Genomic DNA, 20779 nt, shown 5'->3' on the forward strand with positions numbered 1-20779 from the left:
GCATTTTAAATAATGAACGGTTTAAGGGTTTATTTCATTCCAGTTTGAGTGAAAAGTTTTTGTGTTCCTAATGTTTTCCATTAATGATACGACTAATTAACATCCTCAAAGGAAGAACAATCTAAATCAGTTTTCTTTGAGGCCTTGTTATTTGTGTAGAAGTCAAGAACATAGACCATGTCATTCATTCCTAGTTGCTTTGGGGGGATCGGATGTATTCATCATACCCAGTAAAAGCATAAGCTGTATGGATAACTGCCTTCACCTTTAGATCAGTTGGAGAGATGTGTTTTTCTCCAAAGTAGACTTGACCTATTGAGAGGAAGTTTGCCAGCCGAATCAGCCTCCTGTTTTTGCTTGTCATTTTTTTTTTTTATTATTATCATGAACACTTGGTGTGTTGGTTGGGGTCATGGGAGAACCATGTGATGCCTAAATGAACTTTATCATAAAATTGGTTGGTGTTATTGAGGGAAAGGTTTCAGGGAACTGTAACTCATTAGTGGGAACTGGAGAAGAAGCCAAGTGTTGTGGTGAGGCAGAAATTTCCAGTGTGACTGTGAGCCCAAAGACTATTGGTGGGTGACTCAGCTGTTTTCTAAACCTGTCTCATGTGATTGAGTGTGTATGATGTCTGTTTATTCTCGGCAGAGTAAGTACTAGGAGAGTCACATTACATAGCAAGCATAATGTTTATTTAACCAGCTCAGTGATGATCTAAAAATAGTTTGTAGGGGATTTTTGTTTCACTTCATTTAGCATCATAAGATAGATGGAAAAATCATAATGAAGACCTATTGACAAGGGTTTTCCCTTATAGATAACTTTGAATATATAGTTGGCCAATACTATTTCACTTCCTTCAATTTAAAGAAAGCTTTGGTATTTAAATAAAAGGTTAGGTAAAGAGGATAGCCTCTAATTGTACAGAAAATAATTCTGCACCATCACATTCTAACTTGTATTCTGGACAGACACACAGTTTGGATGCATCAGGACCTTCCCTGAGGTACTTTTTGTGCTAAAATTTTACCCAGGAACAGTTTTTCCTTTTTGTGAGGTTATAGCAAATGCTTTTTAAATGGAAATGTTAATACTAAATATTTGTTGGATTTTATGTTACTATTTATAATAGTAATAGTTTTACCCTCATTTTCTTGATTTACTCACTTTGTACTCAAGGTTTGTACCACCATGTCCTGTAATTGAGTCTTTCAGTGTGTTAAAATGTGATTATTATTCCCCTGTGTACCTATTTATATTATTTTCTCTGAAAGAGAAAGCACGTAGAAGCCTGAGTATAAATAATAGTCATAATCTGCTTATTTGTCTGGGAGGCATTGAATCACTGATTTATTCTTTTTGACATTTGAGTGTTCTTACTCTTCGAGGTGCAACATATGTAGCAAATGGACTTGTCTGAAATTATTTTGAAAGGGAATGGAAAACTGCATTCATTAAGAAGTAAATGCCAGAATTCTATTTACAATAATGTTTTATGAAGTGGCGATATTTGATTATTCCAAGTCTGTAGAATTATATTATTTACAGTGTTTGATGCTATATATAAATTGGGAAATATATACCTTTTTGTGGTTGGTAAAAAAAGTGACGTGCATTAAACAGTTATTGCACTGTATTTGTTTCATTCTGTTTCAAAAATTAAGTTAATCTGAGGATTTAAGTTTTTGTTAATATTACACTGTTAGAATATTTTCTGGGGTTTCTTTTTTGACATCTTTTTAGTTGGTGCAGTCATTATGAATTTAATAAATCTGGAACGGTATATTAAAGTGCATACCTTCTAACTCACTGCATAAATGGGAGCTGGCTTGAACACCATTTGAAAGTGATTCCAATTGTACTAGTTGTATGCGATCTCATACCTGCTCTTATCCTAATAGATAAATAACAAGTTGAGCATTTCTAAGTGTTACAATTGTCTGGGCCTGAAAAACTAAAGTTCAGGCATGGTGCTTGGGTGTGTTCCAAAGAACAAAGAAGAAAATGATTTTATGTGAACTCAGCTCTTCCCCAGGAGATAAATTCAGATTTGGGGAAAGAGAGAGTAGTTCTCCAGTTCTTGGTAGATTGGCAGCTGGATCAAATATCCCACTGAATTTAATTGACATGCAGAAAGAGTATTTTCCTCTGTAGTATTTCCTCTAGTCATTTGTAGTGTTTCTTGATGATATGGTGGTGGTGGGAAGACATTGGTTTTGTTTTCTGATAACACCTCTTGTGCTGTGAGGTACTCTGCCTGGATCGGATTCTGCTTGGTACTCTCATTTTTTGGAAATAAAAGATAACTAGGTTTTCCCCTTTGCTGAAATACGTAAAAGACATTGTATTTGATGCAGGCTGCTAAATGATGATTGTTGTTAGTTTTTGCATTTCATAAGTTTTGGTATATTGTCTTTTCATTTTCATGAAAGTAGTTTCTTCTCTGACCCAGTCATTGGTTATTTAAGAGTGTGCTGTTTAATTTTCATATCTTTGTGTATGTTCTACCTGCTATTGATTTCATTCCATTGTGATCAGAAAAGATCATTTTTAAGATTCATTGTGACTTATTTTGTGGTCAAACATATGGTCTGTCTTGGAGAATATTCTAGGTGTACTTAAGAACAACATAAAGCCCCGGCCGGTTGGCTCAGTTAGTTAGAGCGTGCACCAAAAGGTTGTGGGTTTGATTCCCAGTCAGGGCACATACCTAGGTTGCAGGTTCAATCCCCATTCAGGGCTCTTATGGAAGGCAACTGATGTATGAGTTTCTCACATTGACATCTCTCTCTCTCTCTCTCCCCCTCCCCCTTGCTCTCTCTAAAAAAATCAGTAAAGACATATCCTCAGGTGAGAATTTAAAAAATATATATATTCTACTGTTGTTGGATAGTGTGTTTTGTTTGTGTTTTAGGTCCAGTTGGTCTATAATATATTTAATTCCATTGTTTCCTTATTGATCTGTCTGGTTATATCCATTATTGAAAATGGGGCATTGAAGTCTCCGACGATTATTGTAGAACTATTTTTCCCTTTAATTCTGTCAATGATATATTATAGTGTCCTTTTTTGTCTCTTCTAATAATTTTTGACTTACAGTGTATTTTGTCTGATATCAGTACAGCCACCTCTGCTTTCTTTGTGGTTACTATTTATATGGAATACTTTTCTTCCTTTTGCTTTCAACCTGTGTGTGTCCTCCTAGGTCAGTGATGGCGAACCTTTTGAGCTCGGCGTGTCAAAATTTTGAAAAACCCTAACTTAACTCTGGTGCTGTGTCACATATAGAAATATTCATATTTTTTTTTTGATATTTGCAACCATAGTAAAAAAAAGATTTATATTTTTGATATTTATTTTATATATTTAAATGCCATTTAACAAAGAAATATCAACTAAAAATATGTGTAAAATGAACAAAAACAGAAAAACAATGTACATTTAGGAAAAAATAATAATAAAAATGATAATCAAATGGTACGAAAACTAGAAATTAGTGACTTTTTTGGTGCTGAAGTTTGTCTGCTAATTCTTCGATTGCAGGTTCATACTTGGTGCACTTCAAGGCCAAGCAAGCGCCACTAACTTCATCTTTTAGCTGGTTTCTTTTGTTCGTTTTAATATTATTTAATGCTGAGAACAAAGTCTCACAAAAATATGTTGATGAAAAAATTGTTAGCAAAGCCATCGCTAGATTTTTTATGTCGCTAAAAGTGTCAGGTACTCTGCTCCAAGCACTCAAAATTTCTTGTTCGTAGTTGCACTCTTCTTCATTATTTAAACGATTTCATTCCAGATTTTCAAGTTTCGACCTTAAGTTGACAAACACGAGTCCAAATGCTGCAAGTTGCATCTCTAAATCGTCAATTTGCATCCATTGGAAATCCTTTAATTCCAAAGTACTGTAAACAGCTACATCCGGATACTTATTTATTTTAATGGTCTGTTTCTAGACTTCTAAATTGGTCTAATCTTTCGCTGAACTGTTCAAATAACGAGTTTACTATATTCTGGTACATAAGTATGGACTCCATTACACTCGTTGTAGTGGCCTTCTTGAAATACTTTTTTATCCTTGGAAAATACTTATAAGTTTTAGTTTCAATATCTCGCTTGAAAATTTTAAGTTTACTTTCAAAAGATTTGATGTATCTAAACATAACGTCAGTACTTTTGCCGAAACCTTGTAATTTTAAGTTCAGTTCATTCATATGAACAGAGAGATCTGTAAAAAACATCAAATTGCTGACCCACTTATGATCATTGATCTGAGGAAAGTTTGCCAGATTCTTATTCTCAATAAATACTGTAATTTCTTCAAAGCACTCCACAAATCGCTCAAGTACTTTACCTCAACTCAGCTATCTCACATTATTGAACATCAGTAGTCCACTGTAGGTTGAATCAACTTCCTGTAAAAGTGCAGAAAATTCTCACTTGTGAAGGGGTCAAGAAGCTATGAAATTCACAATTTTTGTTACAACTGACATTAAATCATTCAATTCTGAGAATCCCGATTTGGCACACAACACCTCCTGTTGGATAATGCAGTGAAAAGGTACAAGTGGATGTCTAATAGCTTCCATAAACAATTTCAGGAATCCCACATTTTTTCCCACCATATTTGGTGCCCCATCTGTCATGACTGACACAGTTTTAGAGATATCAGTGTTTAGGTCACTGAATGTTTTTATAACAACCTTACATATTTCGTTTCCTGATGTACTTATCGGCACTGATTCTAACTTTATCAACTCTTCTCTCATAGTGAGACCATCAGAATATCTAGCAATAATGGCCAACCGAGCATTTGATGTGACATCAATAGTTTCATCAAGAGAAATCGGAAAATATTTACAACTATTTAAGTCTTTTTTTAATTGATGTGGTACGTTTTTGTCAAGATCTATTATTCTGTCTTTGATAGTATTTCTACTGAGTGGTAACTCAGAAATTCTTTTAGTAATATCATCTTTATTTTTCATATCATGAAATAGAGCTGGTGCACATCTTAGAAATGTTTCCTTAATAAATTCTCCGTCACTGAGGGCTTTTCCATGCTGAGCTATGGAGTGAGCAATACAGTAACTTGCTGATGTTTAATTTGTAGAGCATCTTTCAAATTTAATGATGGAATTTGATTGACTTTTATAGAGGTGTAGCTGCCTAGAAATGTATTCCTTCCTTTTATCGATACTTTTTTTCAAGAGCTGACAATGATTAGTTTCAAAATGTCTCTTTACAGTCCACGTTCTGCTTACTACCGTTTCATTACACAGTATGCACGATGATCTGTTGTTTCTGTGACAATCCCGTACATCTCCGTCTATATGTCTTGAAAGGCTCGGCTACTGCTACTTCTACTTCTTTTTTCATTCAATCTTGCTTTTTGCTGACTCCTGGTGCAAAACAATTCAAATATAGTATGTATAACCAACAAATATATGGTGCTGTAATCAATTATCTGACATGCAGAATGTCTCGTTGAGCACTGTTGCACTGTGTATCTTTTTCTTCTGACCTTCCCACTCCTGTCTCCTAACGAACATGGCAATAAAGTGCGGCCGTTTGCTGAATGCACCCGAACGCACGGGAAGCTTACCTGAGGCACATGTTGACAATAACAAGGCCGTTTCCAGAATTGGGCATTTTGTCACTCGAGTAAAAATAAAATGTCATGAGTAAAGATTAATCTCTTTATAGTGCAATTCTTAACCTTTTTATATTAATGTCAATATTGGAACAATGTATCTTGGATGTTTTCACTATGTATCTTTGCTACACAACCCGATGTACATGTTTACATTCGGTTTTAGAATTGCATTATTGATCATGAGTAACGTGAGTAATAATATTACTCCAGTGATGCCCAACTCTGGCCGTTGCGAGAGACAAATATTTGAATTATGCAATTTTTTGTCTCTGTCGATGTGTGTCACCCAAAATGAGTTCGCGTGTCACCTCTAACACGTGTGTCACAGGTTCGCCATCACTGTCCTAGGTCTAAAGTGAATCTTTTGTAGAGAGCATATTATTGGATCCTTTTTAAAAAATGTATGTTTTTATTGATTTTTAGAGAGAGAGGAAGGGAGAGGGATAGATAAGAACATCAAAGAGAGAGAAACATCATCAATCAGCTGCCTCCTGCAAGCCCCCCACTGATGCTAGAGCCCACAACCCTAACCATGTGCCCTGATCTCTTGGTTCATGGGTTGATGCTCAACCACAGCCATACCGGCCATGCATGGATCCTATTTTTAAAAAATCCATCATGCCAACCTATCTTTTGACTGAAGAGTTTAATCCATTTATATTGAAGGTAATTAGTGATCGGGAAGGACTCCATATTGTCTTTTGTTATTTATTTTTTGTATAGATAGCTCTCCTAAAAAAAAAATGTCTTCTCTCTTACTGCATTCCTTTGTGTTTAGTTGAGTTTTTGTAGTGACATGTTTTGATTCCTTTCTCATTTCCTTTTGTAAATATTCTAGAGATTTTTTTGGTGTTTACTGTGGGATTATGTATAACATCCTAAAGTTATAACACTCCATTTTAAACTGATAACAAGTTCACTTCAATTGCTTACAAATATTCTACTTCTTTTTAGCTTTGCCTCCACCCACTTTGTTATTGGTGTCACATTTTATCTTTATATACTGTGTGTCCACCAACATAGATTTAAGTTATTTTTATGTTTTGTCTGTTAAATTGTAATAAAATAATAAAAGTGAGTTATAACCCCAAATTAAAATAATACAGGTTTTTATATATGCTTATGTATTTACCTTTACTGGAGAACTTCATATGGCTTCAGTTGCCATCTAGTGTCCTTTTATTTCCACTTTAAGGACTCCCTTTAACATTTATTGTAGGTCAAGTCTTGTGGTCAGGAACTCCCTGAGATTTTATTTATCTGGAAATTTCTCCCTCATTTTTGAAGAATATTTTGTGAAATATAAAATTCTCATTTTGACAGTTGTTGTTTTTTCTTTTAAAAGTTTGTAATGTTTCTCACTTGGAGTTCATTGAGCTCCTTATATTTGGATGTCCTTGGATAATTTTAGTCATTATTTTTTCAAATAAGCTCTCCGTCCCATTTTCTCTCTCTTCTTCCCTAATGCATTATTCCTTATGTTTCTTAGGCTCTATTCACTTCTTTTCCCTTAATTTTTTTTTTTCCTTTTGCTTCTCAGACTTGATAATTAAGAAGTTCTCTCTCCAAGGTCACTGATTCTTTCTTTTGCCCATTAAAGTCTGCTATTAAACACCTCTAGTGAAATTTTAAAATAGTGATTGTGTTTTTCTTTTATTTATTTATTTATTTTTGTTTACAATTTCTGTATCTTTGAAGTTGATTTCTAGAGATTTATTTTGTTCCTTTAAATGGGCCTTCAACTGGTCTCTTTGTATGCCTTGTAATCTTCTGTTGATAATTTAACATTTGAAAAAATAGGCACACCTTCCAGTATTTGGGGACTTGGCCAATTGTCCCTTACGATGGAGGCTCAGCTATGCAGAGGCCCACCCCTTTGAGCAGGACTGACTTCAGCAGGGCTGTGGTGCCCGCTGAGTCCGCCCCTTGCGTGTGTCACTTATGGAGGTGGTTGGACGGTACTTCATTGTGGTCTGAAGCTGTCCACTGGGTGCGCTGGCTCTAGGGCCTCCCAGGAGGCACAGGCCAAGGTCAGCCACCACTGTGTTCTGCCTGGGACCACCTGGCATGAGCTACAAAGTGATCTGCAGATGGCTGCTACTTGTGCTGGATTTGGAGTTGCCCAAGAGAGGCCAGGCTGCAAACCAAGGCCAGCTGCTGTGAGCCGGGCATGGGGCCACTTAGAGGTACCAGGCATGCTGAGGCCAGATATGCTTGTTTGAGAAATTTTAGGACAGTCTGAAACGTGAACCAAGCTGGGCCATTTGTTATGGGCAAGCCACTGGAAATAGCTTAGGTGGAGCTAGGTCTCAGGGAATTACCAGGGCAGGTGAACAGTGATAGCCAGGTTGATGGAGGCTCAGATATGGCACCTGCCTGCCGCTCTGTAGGGGAAGGGCTCAGAAAAAGAACAGTGGTTCTGCCCTCCTGATTTTTATTTGACACACATGGGTGTGGAACCACCCTTGTCTCTACCCTTCCTTCCAGTCTTGATGTGACTTCTTTTTATCCTTAGTTTTAGGACTCTGTTCAACTAGATTTTAGGCAGTTATTTTTAGTTTTATTTATTTTAAATATATTTTTATTCATTTCAGAGAAGAAGGAAGAGGGAGAGAGATAGAAACATCAGTGATGAGAATCATCGATTGGCTGCCTCCTACATGACCGCCCTGGGGATTGAGCCCACAACCCGGCATGTGCCCTTGACCGGAATCGAACCTGGGACCCTTTAGTCTGCAGGTCGACTCTCTATCCACTGAGCCAAACTGGGTAGGGCAGTTTATTTTTATTTTTGATGTGGTTGTGGGAGGATACAGGTACCCAACTGCATTTGCCTATGCCTCCATCTTGCCTGGAAGCCTCACATTGTGAACTTCTTGAAGGTTAAAAAAACCAGCAACCATATATCTTCAGCTTCATTTGTGCATCTAGAACACAGCACATAGTGTCTTCTTTGTGTTAAAGTTCAACAAATACTGTTGATTTAATTTTCATTGTGATTTATGAGATGACATTTCATTTGTTTCAAAAATATTTAGGGCTTTGTAAAATACAGACCTCCTCCTATATTTTCTTGTTTGCTTTGCCTTTTTATATCATTTGAAAGGAAAGCTGAAAGACATGTTATCTTCACTATATTTTTATTACAAAATAATCAGTTTTTAGGTCCATGAAAAGGGAAAAAATACACATTTCAGAAGTATACAAAATAAGACCTACCAGTTGTGTTCTATACTCTCCTCTTTCAATTCCCATTTTGCCGGGATCCAGCCCCAGCGGGTCCAGGGGTTCCCAAAGGCGTAGACGGAGTCGGCGAAGAAGGAAGGACACGGAGACAGTGTTCAGTTGATCAGCAGCCTAGCCAGGATCTCTAGCCAGGATCTCCAGCCAAGTTCTGGTCTGGATCTCCAGAGAGGTTCTGCTCCAGATCTCCAGACAGGTTCAGTCACCAGGTTCTAGTCAGGCTCTCTTGCCAATCTCCGCAGTCAGGTTCAGTCCAGGATCCCTTGCCATGCTCTCTCGCCAGGCTCCACCTCCAGGCTCCCAGGCCAGTCCCTCTCCAGGATCCTCTGGCATGCTCTCTCCAGCGAAGTTCTTCTGTCTCTAGAGAACGTTCTGTGTAGGTTCTGTGCCTAGGCTCTGTCTCTCTTGGTCCTGTCTTCCAAGCCCTGTGTTCTTAGTTCTGTGTTCTGAGTTCTGTCTGTTTTTGTCTTGTTGCATCTGTATTTATACCAGTTGATTCTAATCCTGTCAATTTCTATTACAAAGGTTAGGGCGTTTCTTATCTCCATTCCAGGGAGTAAAGATTATGTAGCTTAAGCATGATTGTTTGTAGTTAAATTGATTAATTACCCGCCTAGCACTTAGTTGAAGGGTTTTATTCCCTCCCTAACTTCAGGGGAAAATCCCTACCTAGGGATTCAACCTTTCTCGGAGAGGTGACCTTGGTTAAAACACAGCGCCAAGAAGGTGAGCAAACATATTAAGAACCGTATGCCATATATTCCAGGTCCCTTGAAACAGCAAGGATGGACCGGCTCCCGGCAAATTCCCCCTTTTTTATTTTTTAAAAGCAAGCATTAAAAAGAAAAACCTGAAATGCTCTCTTGTATCCATTTTAAGAGTAGGATTGGCGCTTTCCGCTATTACCTGAGTCCTGATCTATCATCCCAGGGAGAGCTTGCCAATCCTGCACTTTCCCGGGGTGGAAAGGCTGCAGTGGGGTTAAGGATAAGGCTCCTTGGGCCTACCTTCTCCCATGCCTCTACATTTACCTTTCCGGCACCTTTCCTTCCTCAGAAAAGCATGGACGTATTTCTTGTATAAAACGTTCTGTCTGACTGGGAGTAACCTTAATTCCTCTGCTAGCAAGCATATATGTTAAAAGATCAATACGGAGTCTTTTTTCTTTAGACTCAGTATGGCACATCTTCTTAATCTAAAGATCAATACAGAGTCTTCTTTCTTTGGACTCAGTATGGCACATCTTCTCAAACTAAGAATCAATACAGAGTCTTCTTTCTTTGGACTCAGTATGGCACATCTTCTCAATCTAAGTTCTGTACTACCCACCTTCTTACCCTATTTATCCTCTATAGGGGGGTCTGTAGCACCCTGGTGGAGTCCTATCCGTCCCGAGTGTGGGGGTTTTCAAGGGGGGGGGGGGCTTACCTAAGGGAATCCTGTTCCAGGGATTCCCAAAGGTGTGGACAGAGTCGGCGAAGACTATCCACCCTTTTCCTACGGTGGAGTCCTATCCGTCCCGAGTGTGGGGTTCTCAATAGGGGGGCTTACCTAGGGGAATCTTGTTCCAGGGGTTCCCAAAGGTGTGGACGGAGTCGGCGAAGACTATCCACCCTCTTCCTACGGTGGAGTCCTATCCGTCCCGAGTGCGGGGCGCTTACCTAGGGGTCCCTGTTCGGGTGCCAGATGCCGGGGTCCAGCCCCAGCAGGTCCAGGGGTTCCCAAAGGCGTAGACGGAGTCGGCGAAGAAGGAAGGACACGGAGACAGTGTTCAGTTGATCAGCAGCCTAGCCAGGATCTCTAGCCAGGATCTCCAGCCAAGTTCTGGTCTGGATCTCCAGAGAGGTTCTGCTCCAGATCTCCAGACAGGTTCAGTCACCAGGTTCTAGTCAGGCTCTCTTGCCAATCTCCGCAGTCAGGTTCAGTCCAGGATCCCTTGCCATGCTCTTTCGCCAGGCTCCACCTCCAGGCTCCCAGGCCAGTCCCTCTCCAGGATCCTCTGGCATGCTCTCTCCAGCGAAGTTCTTCTGTCTCTAGAGAACGTTCTGTGTAGGTTCTGTGCCTAGGCTCTGTCTCTCTTGGTCCTGTCTTCCAAGCCCTGTGTTCTTAGTTCTGTGTTCTGAGTTCTGTCTGTTTTTGTCTTGTTGCATCTGTATTTATACCAGTTGATTCTAATCCTGTCAATTTCTATTACAAAGGTTAGGGCGTTTCTTATCTCCATTCCAGGGAGTAAAGATTATGTAGCTTAAGCATGATTGTTTGTAGTTAAATTGATTAATTACCCGCCTAGCACTTAGTTGAAGGGTTTTATTCCCTCCCTAACTTCAGGGGAAAATCCCTACCTAGGGATTCAACCTTTCTCGGAGAGGTGACCTTGGTTAAAACACAGCGCCAAGAAGGTGAGCAAACATATTAAGAACCGTATGCCATATATGCCAGGTCCCTTGAAACAGCAAGGATGGACCGGCTCCCGGCACCATTTCTCTGAAGTAGCCAGCATTAAATTTGCCATACACCTTTCTAAGACATTTTATCTTTATGTTTATGAGTATACTGTATGCATATACCAAAAAATTTTACAACTAGGGTGATTTTATAATTAACTAGAGTTTGGGTGCATGAATTCATGCATGGGTGGGGCCCCGAGGGGGAGATGGGATGCGATCAGCCCTCCGGGTGGGCAGTGGGGTGCCCTTGCCAGCCCGGGATCCAGATCCATCCAGGTGACATTCACGCTGGTTGTCGGGAGCCACCTGGCGGCTGCTTCTATATTGTTTATTCCTTGTGGAGTGTCTAGGGAAGGGAAGCGGCCGTGGTGCCCAAGGCCAACTTCCAGGAGGCCAGCAGCACTGTCAGGATTGTGTAGGTGGCACTGGTCTGTTGGTGCCTGGCCCATTCTCCAGCGATTGGACCTGCAGGACTACTGAGGGAGTGAGTGGCTGCCGCTGGGATGGGTCTGTCAGCTGAGCAGCACTCCCACCGTGGGAGCCTACTGACCACCAGGGGGCAGCTGCTGTGTTGAGTGTCTGCCACCTGGTGGCCAGGGCATGTCATAGTGATAGGTCGTTCCATCGTTCCCTCGCTTAGACTTTTTTTTTTTTAAATATATTTTATTGATTTTTTACAGAGAGGAATGGAGAGAGATAGAGAGCTAGAAACATCGATGAGAGAGAAACATCGACCAGCTGCCTCCTGCACACTCCCCACTGGGGATGTGCCCACAACCAAGGCACATGCCCTTGACCGGAATCGAACCTGGGACCTCTCAGTCCGCAGGCCGACGCTCTATCCACTGAGCCAAACCGGCCCTGGCAGCTTAGACTTTTATATATATATAGATAGATAGATAGTTCTGTGATTTGCTGTGTCATTCAATGTTACAGATATCTTTCCATGATAGTGACTGACCTCAGTCTACAAGAGCGTTCTCAACCTGTGGGTTGCGACCCCTTTGTGGGTCGAACGACCCTTTCACAGGGGTTGCCTAAGACTATCTGAAAACACATATATAATGACATATTGTTTTTGTGATTAATCACTATGTTTTAATTATGTTCAATTTGTAGCAATGAAATTGGGGGTCACCACAACATGAGGAACTGTATTAAAGGGTCGTGGCATTAGGAAGGTTGAGGACCACTGTTCTACAAGATATAATGTCTGTAGACTGACCTCATTCTTTTTAAGATTATACCATATTCTCACATTGATTAAATATAGCATACTTTCACCTCTCCCTTATAAATGGAAATTTAGAATGTTTCCTGTTTTGTTCCCCCCTACCCACCCCATTATGAGTATATCTTTAGGGTAAATTCCTTGAAATGGAATTGTAGAGTCAAAGGGATAAGCTTATTTAAAATGTGGTAAGTATTACCTAATACCTCTTGGAAAGATTGTGGCAATTTATTTCAATTAGATTTGTGTGTGTATGTTATACATGCCTAGTATTGAACTTAGTCTTTAATGATAGTATTTATTTAAGGTGAAGGAAGATTCTTAAAACAGGAGAAATAACCTTCACCTCTGAGTTGTATGTGAAATACTTAGACTAGTGCTGAAACACAGTAAGAGCAATATAAATGTTTCTGTTATAATTATTTTTTGTTGGTTTAAGTTCATTGTATTATATTATGAAAGTTGAAAATCCTTGTAAATTTTTTTCACATGTCCATGATTTGAAAACCATCACATCTGTACACAAGGTACTACATTGTTCTTGTCATGAAATTCACCCTTGGATTTCTATCTTTAATTGTTCAAATCACTCTTTTTTATTTAGTTATTATGAACGTAAAGGTTATGCATGTAACACAAGGTCTGTTTTGACTGGCTCATCTTCACTGGCATTTTGTTAACAGTCTGTCAGTAAACATCATTTGCTCATTGTTTTTGTTATTATTGTGTTTTTATCTACCCAGTTAATAAAAAGCAATCAGTGAGTTGAGAGTGTTCATTGAAACATAAAAGTAATAATGAAAATGAGAATGCAAGTCTCTATTACTCTTTTAAAGTTGGACAGTGAACAGGATTGCAGTGTTAATATAAAATATTCATACATATGTCCTTGGAGAAGTAAATGTGGTAACTTAGAAGGTATCCAAAAAGGGGAAGTGCAAACAAAATGTTTAACAAGTACTGAAATGATACTCCCTTGATCTAGCCATACTTCTCTATTCATTTGATGTGATGAAACATGTTTATAGGATGTTCCCATTCAAGTTTTTACAATATTTTTCAACAAAACATACTACTATATTAAGCAAGCTATTCCAGAATAACTTAATTCACTAAATTTGGTTAATCATGTCATTAAATGCAGCGTAGAGATGAAAAGCATAGAAGCCTCTTTCACAGGTGCACTGCTTGCACCAACAGTACAAATCACATCATTCCTAAGAAGTTCCTAAAATCAGCCACAATGGAAAAATGCTCCGAGAGAAAGCTGAGTGAACTATTGGCAAAATTCTTTATCAGTGCCCCTTTTAAATCTTGCATTGCTAATGACACAATCACATCTGTATCTATAAAGGCTAAGTGACCAACCGTCTGTCTGTCTGACTGCCTGACCAACCTACCTACCGGCCGGTACATATGACACGTGCTGGCAATTTAAAAATAAATGTTAACTCATGCATGTGCAATACATATAAAGCTCCCGCTGGTGCCAGTCGCACAGGTGTGTTTCGATCTGTCATTGTCGATTGTGAATTTGGTTGTTTTTGTTGTTTTTATATCATGTGTTGTTATTGTCTATTTATTAATCAATTTATATATTTTCATATACATTTTACTAATTTATTTCATCTCTGACACTTCTATTATAGAGAAAGGATGAATAGCAATATTAAAATATTTCTTCTAATTAATGTCCTTTCAATGTGCACAGATCCGTATACCGGGCCACTAGAGTATTATAAAAAAAGGAATCACTTCCATATGTGGGTGTCATCAGATATTATGCTTTGCATTTTAATGAAACTGCTTGTATGCAGAGTATGAATCATCTGTTGGCATACATACAATTTAAATTGGAAAAAGTACTTGATTATTTTTTGTCAGTTTAAAATAATTCCAAGTGATGGAAATAAATTCTTTGTTTTTTAATAATCATTTTGAGAGCAGTACTGTAGTCTACCAGCTTTATGTGTGACCAGGAATAGTGTTATTACTAAATGAAAGAACTTATGCCTGAATCCTAATTCACATACTGCTTTTTCAATTAGTTGTAAGGGCGTTGCCTTATGTTAGTGGAAATTTTGAATAAGGTCAAATATGATTATTTCAGCATCTTTTATGAGAGGGCAAAGTCTCCCCTAACTTTTTGAAGTATAGAAAGAGGTAACATTTTTCCATGTTTTTATAACTGTTATCTCTCAATGCTGGTTCAATATCTTGACAGGCAAAAATTTATGCTTCAATGTAGCACCAACTAAATGTTGAAAATAAAATATCAAGATTTCCTAAGACCAAAGAGCGTCACCACTGAGAATATGACTTTTTAAAATATTTGATGACTTTCTTTAATAAAGAATGAAATTAATGCTGTATTTTGCAACTATATCCAAATTTTGTAATAGAGTTGGATGAAATACTTTTCCAGTTTGAATGCATTCAGAGATGATAAGTCTATTCACCACTCTTTTTCAAGTTGAAGTAGTCAAACTTCCTATTTTCCAGAGTTTGAATGTGCTACATCAGCGGTTCTCAATCTGTGGGTCGCGACCCCTTTGGGGTCGAACGACCCTTTCACAGGGATCGCCTAAGACCATCGGAAAACACATATATAATTACATTACCATTCATAACAGTAGCAAAATTACAGTTATGAAGTGGCAACGAAAATAATTTTATGGTTGGGGGTCACCACAACGTGAGGAACTGTTAAAGGGTCGAGGCATTAGGAAGGTTGAGAACCACTGTGCTACATAAACTTAGTGTCTAAAACAGTGCTAAAAATAATCTTTGATAAGAAACCTTGGAATAATTTTTGGATCATAGTTGATCCAGTTATTACCTGTTTGATAGATTCTGATACTTGCTGCCATGATTTTCAATTTATGACCAGATTTGGTAGAACTAGAATGAAAATGGAAACTTGAATGGCAGTTATAGAAATGCTTATAAGGTTTCTGTGTTGAAAGATTGCAAAATATTGTGTCCAATATGAAACTTTTTTTGTTGTTACTCCTTACCTGAGGGTATTTTTTCCATTGAGTTTTAGAAAGTGAAAGGGAGAGAGACAGAAAGATAGACGAGAGACACATCAATTGGTTACCTCCTGCACAAGCCCCAACTGGGCCGGGGATCAAACCTGCAGCCCAAGCACTCCAGCCAGCACTCTAACCACCGTTCACACGGCCAGAGCAGAACTATTATTTTTTTTTTTTATTAATCTTGTTTTCATTTGGAAGTTATAAGGAATCTTTTCAAACATTTGCTGTAAGTTGGTAATCCCAGCTGACCTCTCATTGCATTGTTAACAAAAACCAAAAGTTAGTTGCTGATGGTGTTTTTTTTTTTTTTTTAGGTAGTAATTTATTAAACATCTTCCATATTTAAAGCTGTGGGTAAATTTTTTTAAAGCAAAGTTAGAATACTTCTAGACATTATTTATTTAGTTACCTTGGGTAAGATACTTAAAATTTCTGATTCTGGATTTCCTCATTTGTAAAACTGGAACTGTCTTAACTAAAGGTGGTTTTGCAGTAATTGACTTTATTTAGTCTTAGCAATGCCTTGTAAGGTAGGTATTCCTTCTTACATTCACGGGAAAGACAAAGTCAAGCTAACAACAGTAGTAAAGGGCACTTTTTATGATTTGAATCCAAGTCCTGTGATTCTGTAACCATTGCTACTGCTAGCATTTCATTTTAAACATGTTATATTTTTTTTTCCCCTGAAATCACTGGCGCATAGTATTTTAGTCTGTAGCATTTAACATGGATTCATAATGACAAACTTACGTTCTTATTTTCAGAAAACTTGTGGTTAGTATGTATTATATTACCACTTATTTCAGGCTTTTGTCTAAAGTTCTTAATGATGGTAGTTTTTATGGGGTTAGATAAAAGGGTTACGGTGGAAGAGAATAACAATACTATAGAGGTCAACTGAGTGAACTGCTAATTTGGCTCTAGGATGTCTTCCTCAATGGCTACTTTTGCTTATAGGTACTTTGGAAAGCTCACCACAGAAGTAACAAGTTCCCTCAATCATGTTTTATTTTGTTAGTGGATGGGCTGTTCATTTCAGAAAGAGATAAATTGAGAGTGAGTGCTATTTATATTCATGGTATCAAATAATTGCACCTACATATCAGGAGGCTTAAGGTAATTCCTAAAAAAATGCTGCATTGGTTCTGGATTTCTGGACATTATGATAAAGATAAGTTTAAAAAGTAAATTTGTAAACCACATTAATAAATATTCCTGTAAATATTTTTAACACTGAATTTGCCATATTTATTCAAAATATGATATTATTCTTCCCATTTTTTGACAGACCCCTTATCCCTCTGGACAGAATGCAGGTCCTACCACGTTGGTATACCCTCAAGCCCCTCAGACAATGAATTCGCAACCTCAAACCCGTTCTCCGGTAAGTAAGCAGAAGCTTGATGTAGAAAATATTCTCCACCTAAGTTTGTGTTTGCAGTAGGTTGGGTTCCTTTGGCTAATATTTTTACTTACTTTGGGAAATTTTTCCCTAAGAAAATTTATTATTGTTGTTATTTTTATTATATTGGTTAGCATTACATTTTTCAGATTCTTTGCTATGTGAATAATTTAAATTTATTAAGAAAAAGAAGGAATGAAACTTTTTATCTTTTTTCAGTGGCATGATTTTTTAAAAAATTCTAGTTGCACTCAAGTTTATTTCTGTTTTTAATTTGTTAGCTGCACTATTCAAAATTCAGGAGAAGAGTAAAGAATCATATTTTAAAAGTAAAGTAAATTTCATTAATTAGACTCAAATTCCAGTTGTTTCGGAAGGATTTCTGAATTGGTGTTACTAGATCAGTTCAAACCATTTGACAGTGTGGACATATGCATGACATCACCAATGGTGTATTCATTTTTTTAAAATGGTAAATAAATTGTACAAATGTAAATGCTGTCATCCTTCTTCTCATCCTTTACATGGATTGCAATAAGTTTTGCAAAGATTGTGGATTTACTCAGGGTTCATCCTTTGCTTCCCAAGAGAATACAGTAGTTTCAGCTGTCCATTCCTTAGAACGTCGTTTCCTGCCCTGCATGATTAGCTTTTGCTAGAAGGTGCTTTTGTAACATCTCACTTTGTATCTCACATCCCTACTTATACCTCTGCTCTGTGTTTTTCTCCTGATATAGGGGTCCTCTTTTGTTCCCCACCCCTGCTTTTTTGCTTGTAGTACAGGAATATTTCATTGCATTAGCTTCTATTCTTTTAGTTTATGCATGCATTTAATGCTGAAATGTATGAAAGAATTGCTGAAATGTATGAAAGGATTGCTCAAAGAACTAGGGGAGCATAGACTGACCAAAATGTAATCTCTTTCTTACCCTCTTCCTGTCTTCCTTTTCCCTATTGCCCTCTTCTCCAATACCCATTCTTAGATCCTGGTTCTCCCCAGGGGGTGGAGGAACCATTCTAAAGAGGTGCGACTTTGGTCCTAGTTGCCTGTTTGCTTGTCTTCTTTTTATTTATTTATTTATTTGTTTGTTTATTTATTTATTTGCTGAAATGGTCAACAAGATGTCTGATGCAAGTTTTGTTCTGAAAGTGCTTTGGGGATGTTGACACTTGACTGTTTGGAGTGGGCCTGAGATCTCACCAAATTAATTTAGATAGACCTGGGTTCTAATCATTAAACATGGAACGTATGGTAAGCTCTTATTGCAAAGAATTCCATGGCCCTCTTTACTTCTAACCCCCTTTTGTGATATTAGGGGAAAAAGATTTAAATTTACATGGTTAGAACTGGCGCAAAACCTGACTGAAGAGCTGCATCTCTAAACCAGTTTTTTTGACAGCCCAGCAGAACAGTGCCAATACATTGCACAGACAACTGGAAGAGGAGGAAGGTTTTGGAACAGACTCCCGTTTACAGGTCCTTGGCTGGAAGAGGCTGGATAAAATACTGCATTGTAAGCAATATAACAAACTGTACTTCTTGCAGGCAGTGGTGCCTCTGGCACTCATTATTTTTGACCACATCCATTTATTGGCTGATTACAGAAAAACATTGATTGCTTCCTCTCGAAAGTCTAACCCAGCATGGCAGTTTCTGCCAGGCATAGTGGGGAAAAGAATAACAAATTGGGTGGGTCTTCTCTATTGGGAATTAGACAGGAATAATTTGAAGTTTAGATATTTCTTTATTTTAAACTTGAAGAGGGATATCCCTTTCATATAAATTTTATTTTAAAAGACAAATTTTAAGGCTTCTTTTTCCCTCTTTCCATTTTATAATCAAATATCAAGGGGGAAATTGTCTGTAGTTGTCAGCCATTTTTCTGTGGTCATAAACTCTTCAAATACTATCCTCTATGCAGTTTTTGCCATCCGCTCTGCTAGTGACCATTACCACCTACATTACTAAAACCACACCCATAACATCCCATTACATATACCCCAAAACAAGTGCAAGACTAGCAGACCCCAGACTACTCTTGCTTGTTGTTTTGGGTCCAGTTTTCTTTATTTCATTTGTGTTGGTTGCTGGGAGGGTGAAGTTTGGGATATGAAATTTGGTAGGACTGCATTTTCTTTTTACATCCCAAGTTGCCATAGTCTAGTCTCATCCATCCCACAACTGTCCCAACTGGTGAGGAGAGGTAAGCTGTTGCACTAAAGAAGGGACCCTTCCTGTGGCTTTGCAAAGCAGCTAAAGCTTACTCCATTCTATTTCTGCATTAATGGGCCATTGGCAATTGCACGGTTTAGGCTTTTCTGTTCTTCCCTGGACAGCTGCCTTTGCAATCCAACTGGCTTCAAGGCCCCCCCCCCCCCCCCCCTTCAGGTTACCTTTGTGCCTGTATTTCTATTTTATACTTCTTAGTATCTTAGTTAAATTCATATTGTTGAATATCTTGTTTAAAAGTAAAACAATATGGATAAGCTACTTATCTGTTCCATTTTCTGGTTGTACCGGAACTCTTTAAACAGTAGTTCACTTTTAAATAGCCTCCAAAATAGTGAAGCTATTGAATGCTTAATTGGGAGAGGTGGACAGTTTGGCTTTTGCAGTAACCTGTTACTTTGGTTATTTTGACATTTTGTGCCAAAGTTACATCAGTGTTATGTTGGCTATGCCCAGTTACCAACTGTGCACAGAAGAGTGAGTGAGTGAGTGGGTGGGTGGGTGGGTGGCATTAACATTGGATTCAGGTTCACAGAAGGCTGCTTTTCTTAATATCTACAGTCCTCACCATCTTAAAGACCCCTCTTTAAAAAAAGAAACCAAAGTTTCTATTTTTAATATGAGCCAGCAGCGACTACAGTTTGTTCTGTTGCTTACAGTTACCCATAGGATTAAGACTACTGTCATTTCAAATGAAAAACTCAATAGCCAATGGTGACTAGTGCAAAATAGACTAGGGTACTTTCCCACTAACTTAAGTTGTGGTTTTAAAAAAATATATGTATAATTTAATAAGGTACTACTCTTGTTCATAGAAAGTTCTCTTTGACCAGAACATTTGAATTATGTAAAGTTGCAACTTTTATTTTAGAGTCTTAGAAATGGGGGGACCTTTCTGTGGAACAGTGATAAGACAGGTACTGCTGAACTCAGGTCAATCGTTTAACAGGGTCCTCTCCTGTTTTCTTCAAAAGTGTCATTAAGAAACATCTCACTTCCATCCCCTACTTTCATACCACATGGGTGGTATTGCCTATTCTTGAACCTTTATGTTCATAGTAGAGGTATGATCTGTTTTCTTTTCATCATTGGAAAACAAATTATAGACCTCAGTTTCTTTGAAGAGAAAATGTTCTGCAAGAACTATAGCTGCCATTATCATCATTCGAAAAAACTATGGTTTGTAAATATAATGGATGACCTAACTCACTCTAATCATATAGGTCATAGAGAACTCATGGAATTATGCTGAATAACTTCAGAATGTGTTAAGGCACTTGTCATTATCTGAACAATAGGTGACATTTTAGCTTCTATGGTGAATTCTTGATAGACCTATCTTCAGCTGTCTCCTACATTGTGGCATGTACTTCTAGAATTTTTTGAATATTTTTATATGAAATAATGACAGTTGGGGTAATAATTCCAAATCTCTTGCAAATACTGTTGCAGATAACTAAATTCTGGTATGAAGGAATGTTTCTTAATCTTCGGTCCAATTCATCTGTAATGATGAGCTGAGAGAGGAAGGC

The 20779-nt window shown here is 38.0% G+C and overlaps 1 protein-coding gene across 19 annotated transcripts in view; it reads left to right on the top strand.

The window, feature by feature from the left end:
- EIF4G3 (eukaryotic translation initiation factor 4 gamma 3) overlaps nucleotides 1-20779 on the top strand; it is a 311606-nt gene that overhangs the window by 136023 nt on the left and 154804 nt on the right. For 9 of the 19 annotated variants that reach the window (XM_059690932.1, XM_059690920.1, XM_059690914.1 and 6 more), the window contains exons 4-5: nucleotides 16904-16999; nucleotides 18418-18531. In XM_059690932.1, the coding sequence (XP_059546915.1) occupies nucleotides 16904-16999; nucleotides 18418-18531 (210 nt within the window). Of the gene's footprint in view, nucleotides 1-865; nucleotides 1010-16903; nucleotides 17000-18000; nucleotides 18043-18417; nucleotides 18532-20779 lie in introns of those variants that run through there. The other 10 variants (XM_059690921.1, XM_059690923.1, XM_059690926.1 and 7 more) reach the window with 5 other exon arrangements.

Source organism: Myotis daubentonii, chromosome 3 (assembly GCF_963259705.1).
Source record: "Myotis daubentonii chromosome 3, mMyoDau2.1, whole genome shotgun sequence".
Lineage (NCBI taxonomy): Eukaryota > Metazoa > Chordata > Mammalia > Chiroptera > Vespertilionidae > Myotis > Myotis daubentonii.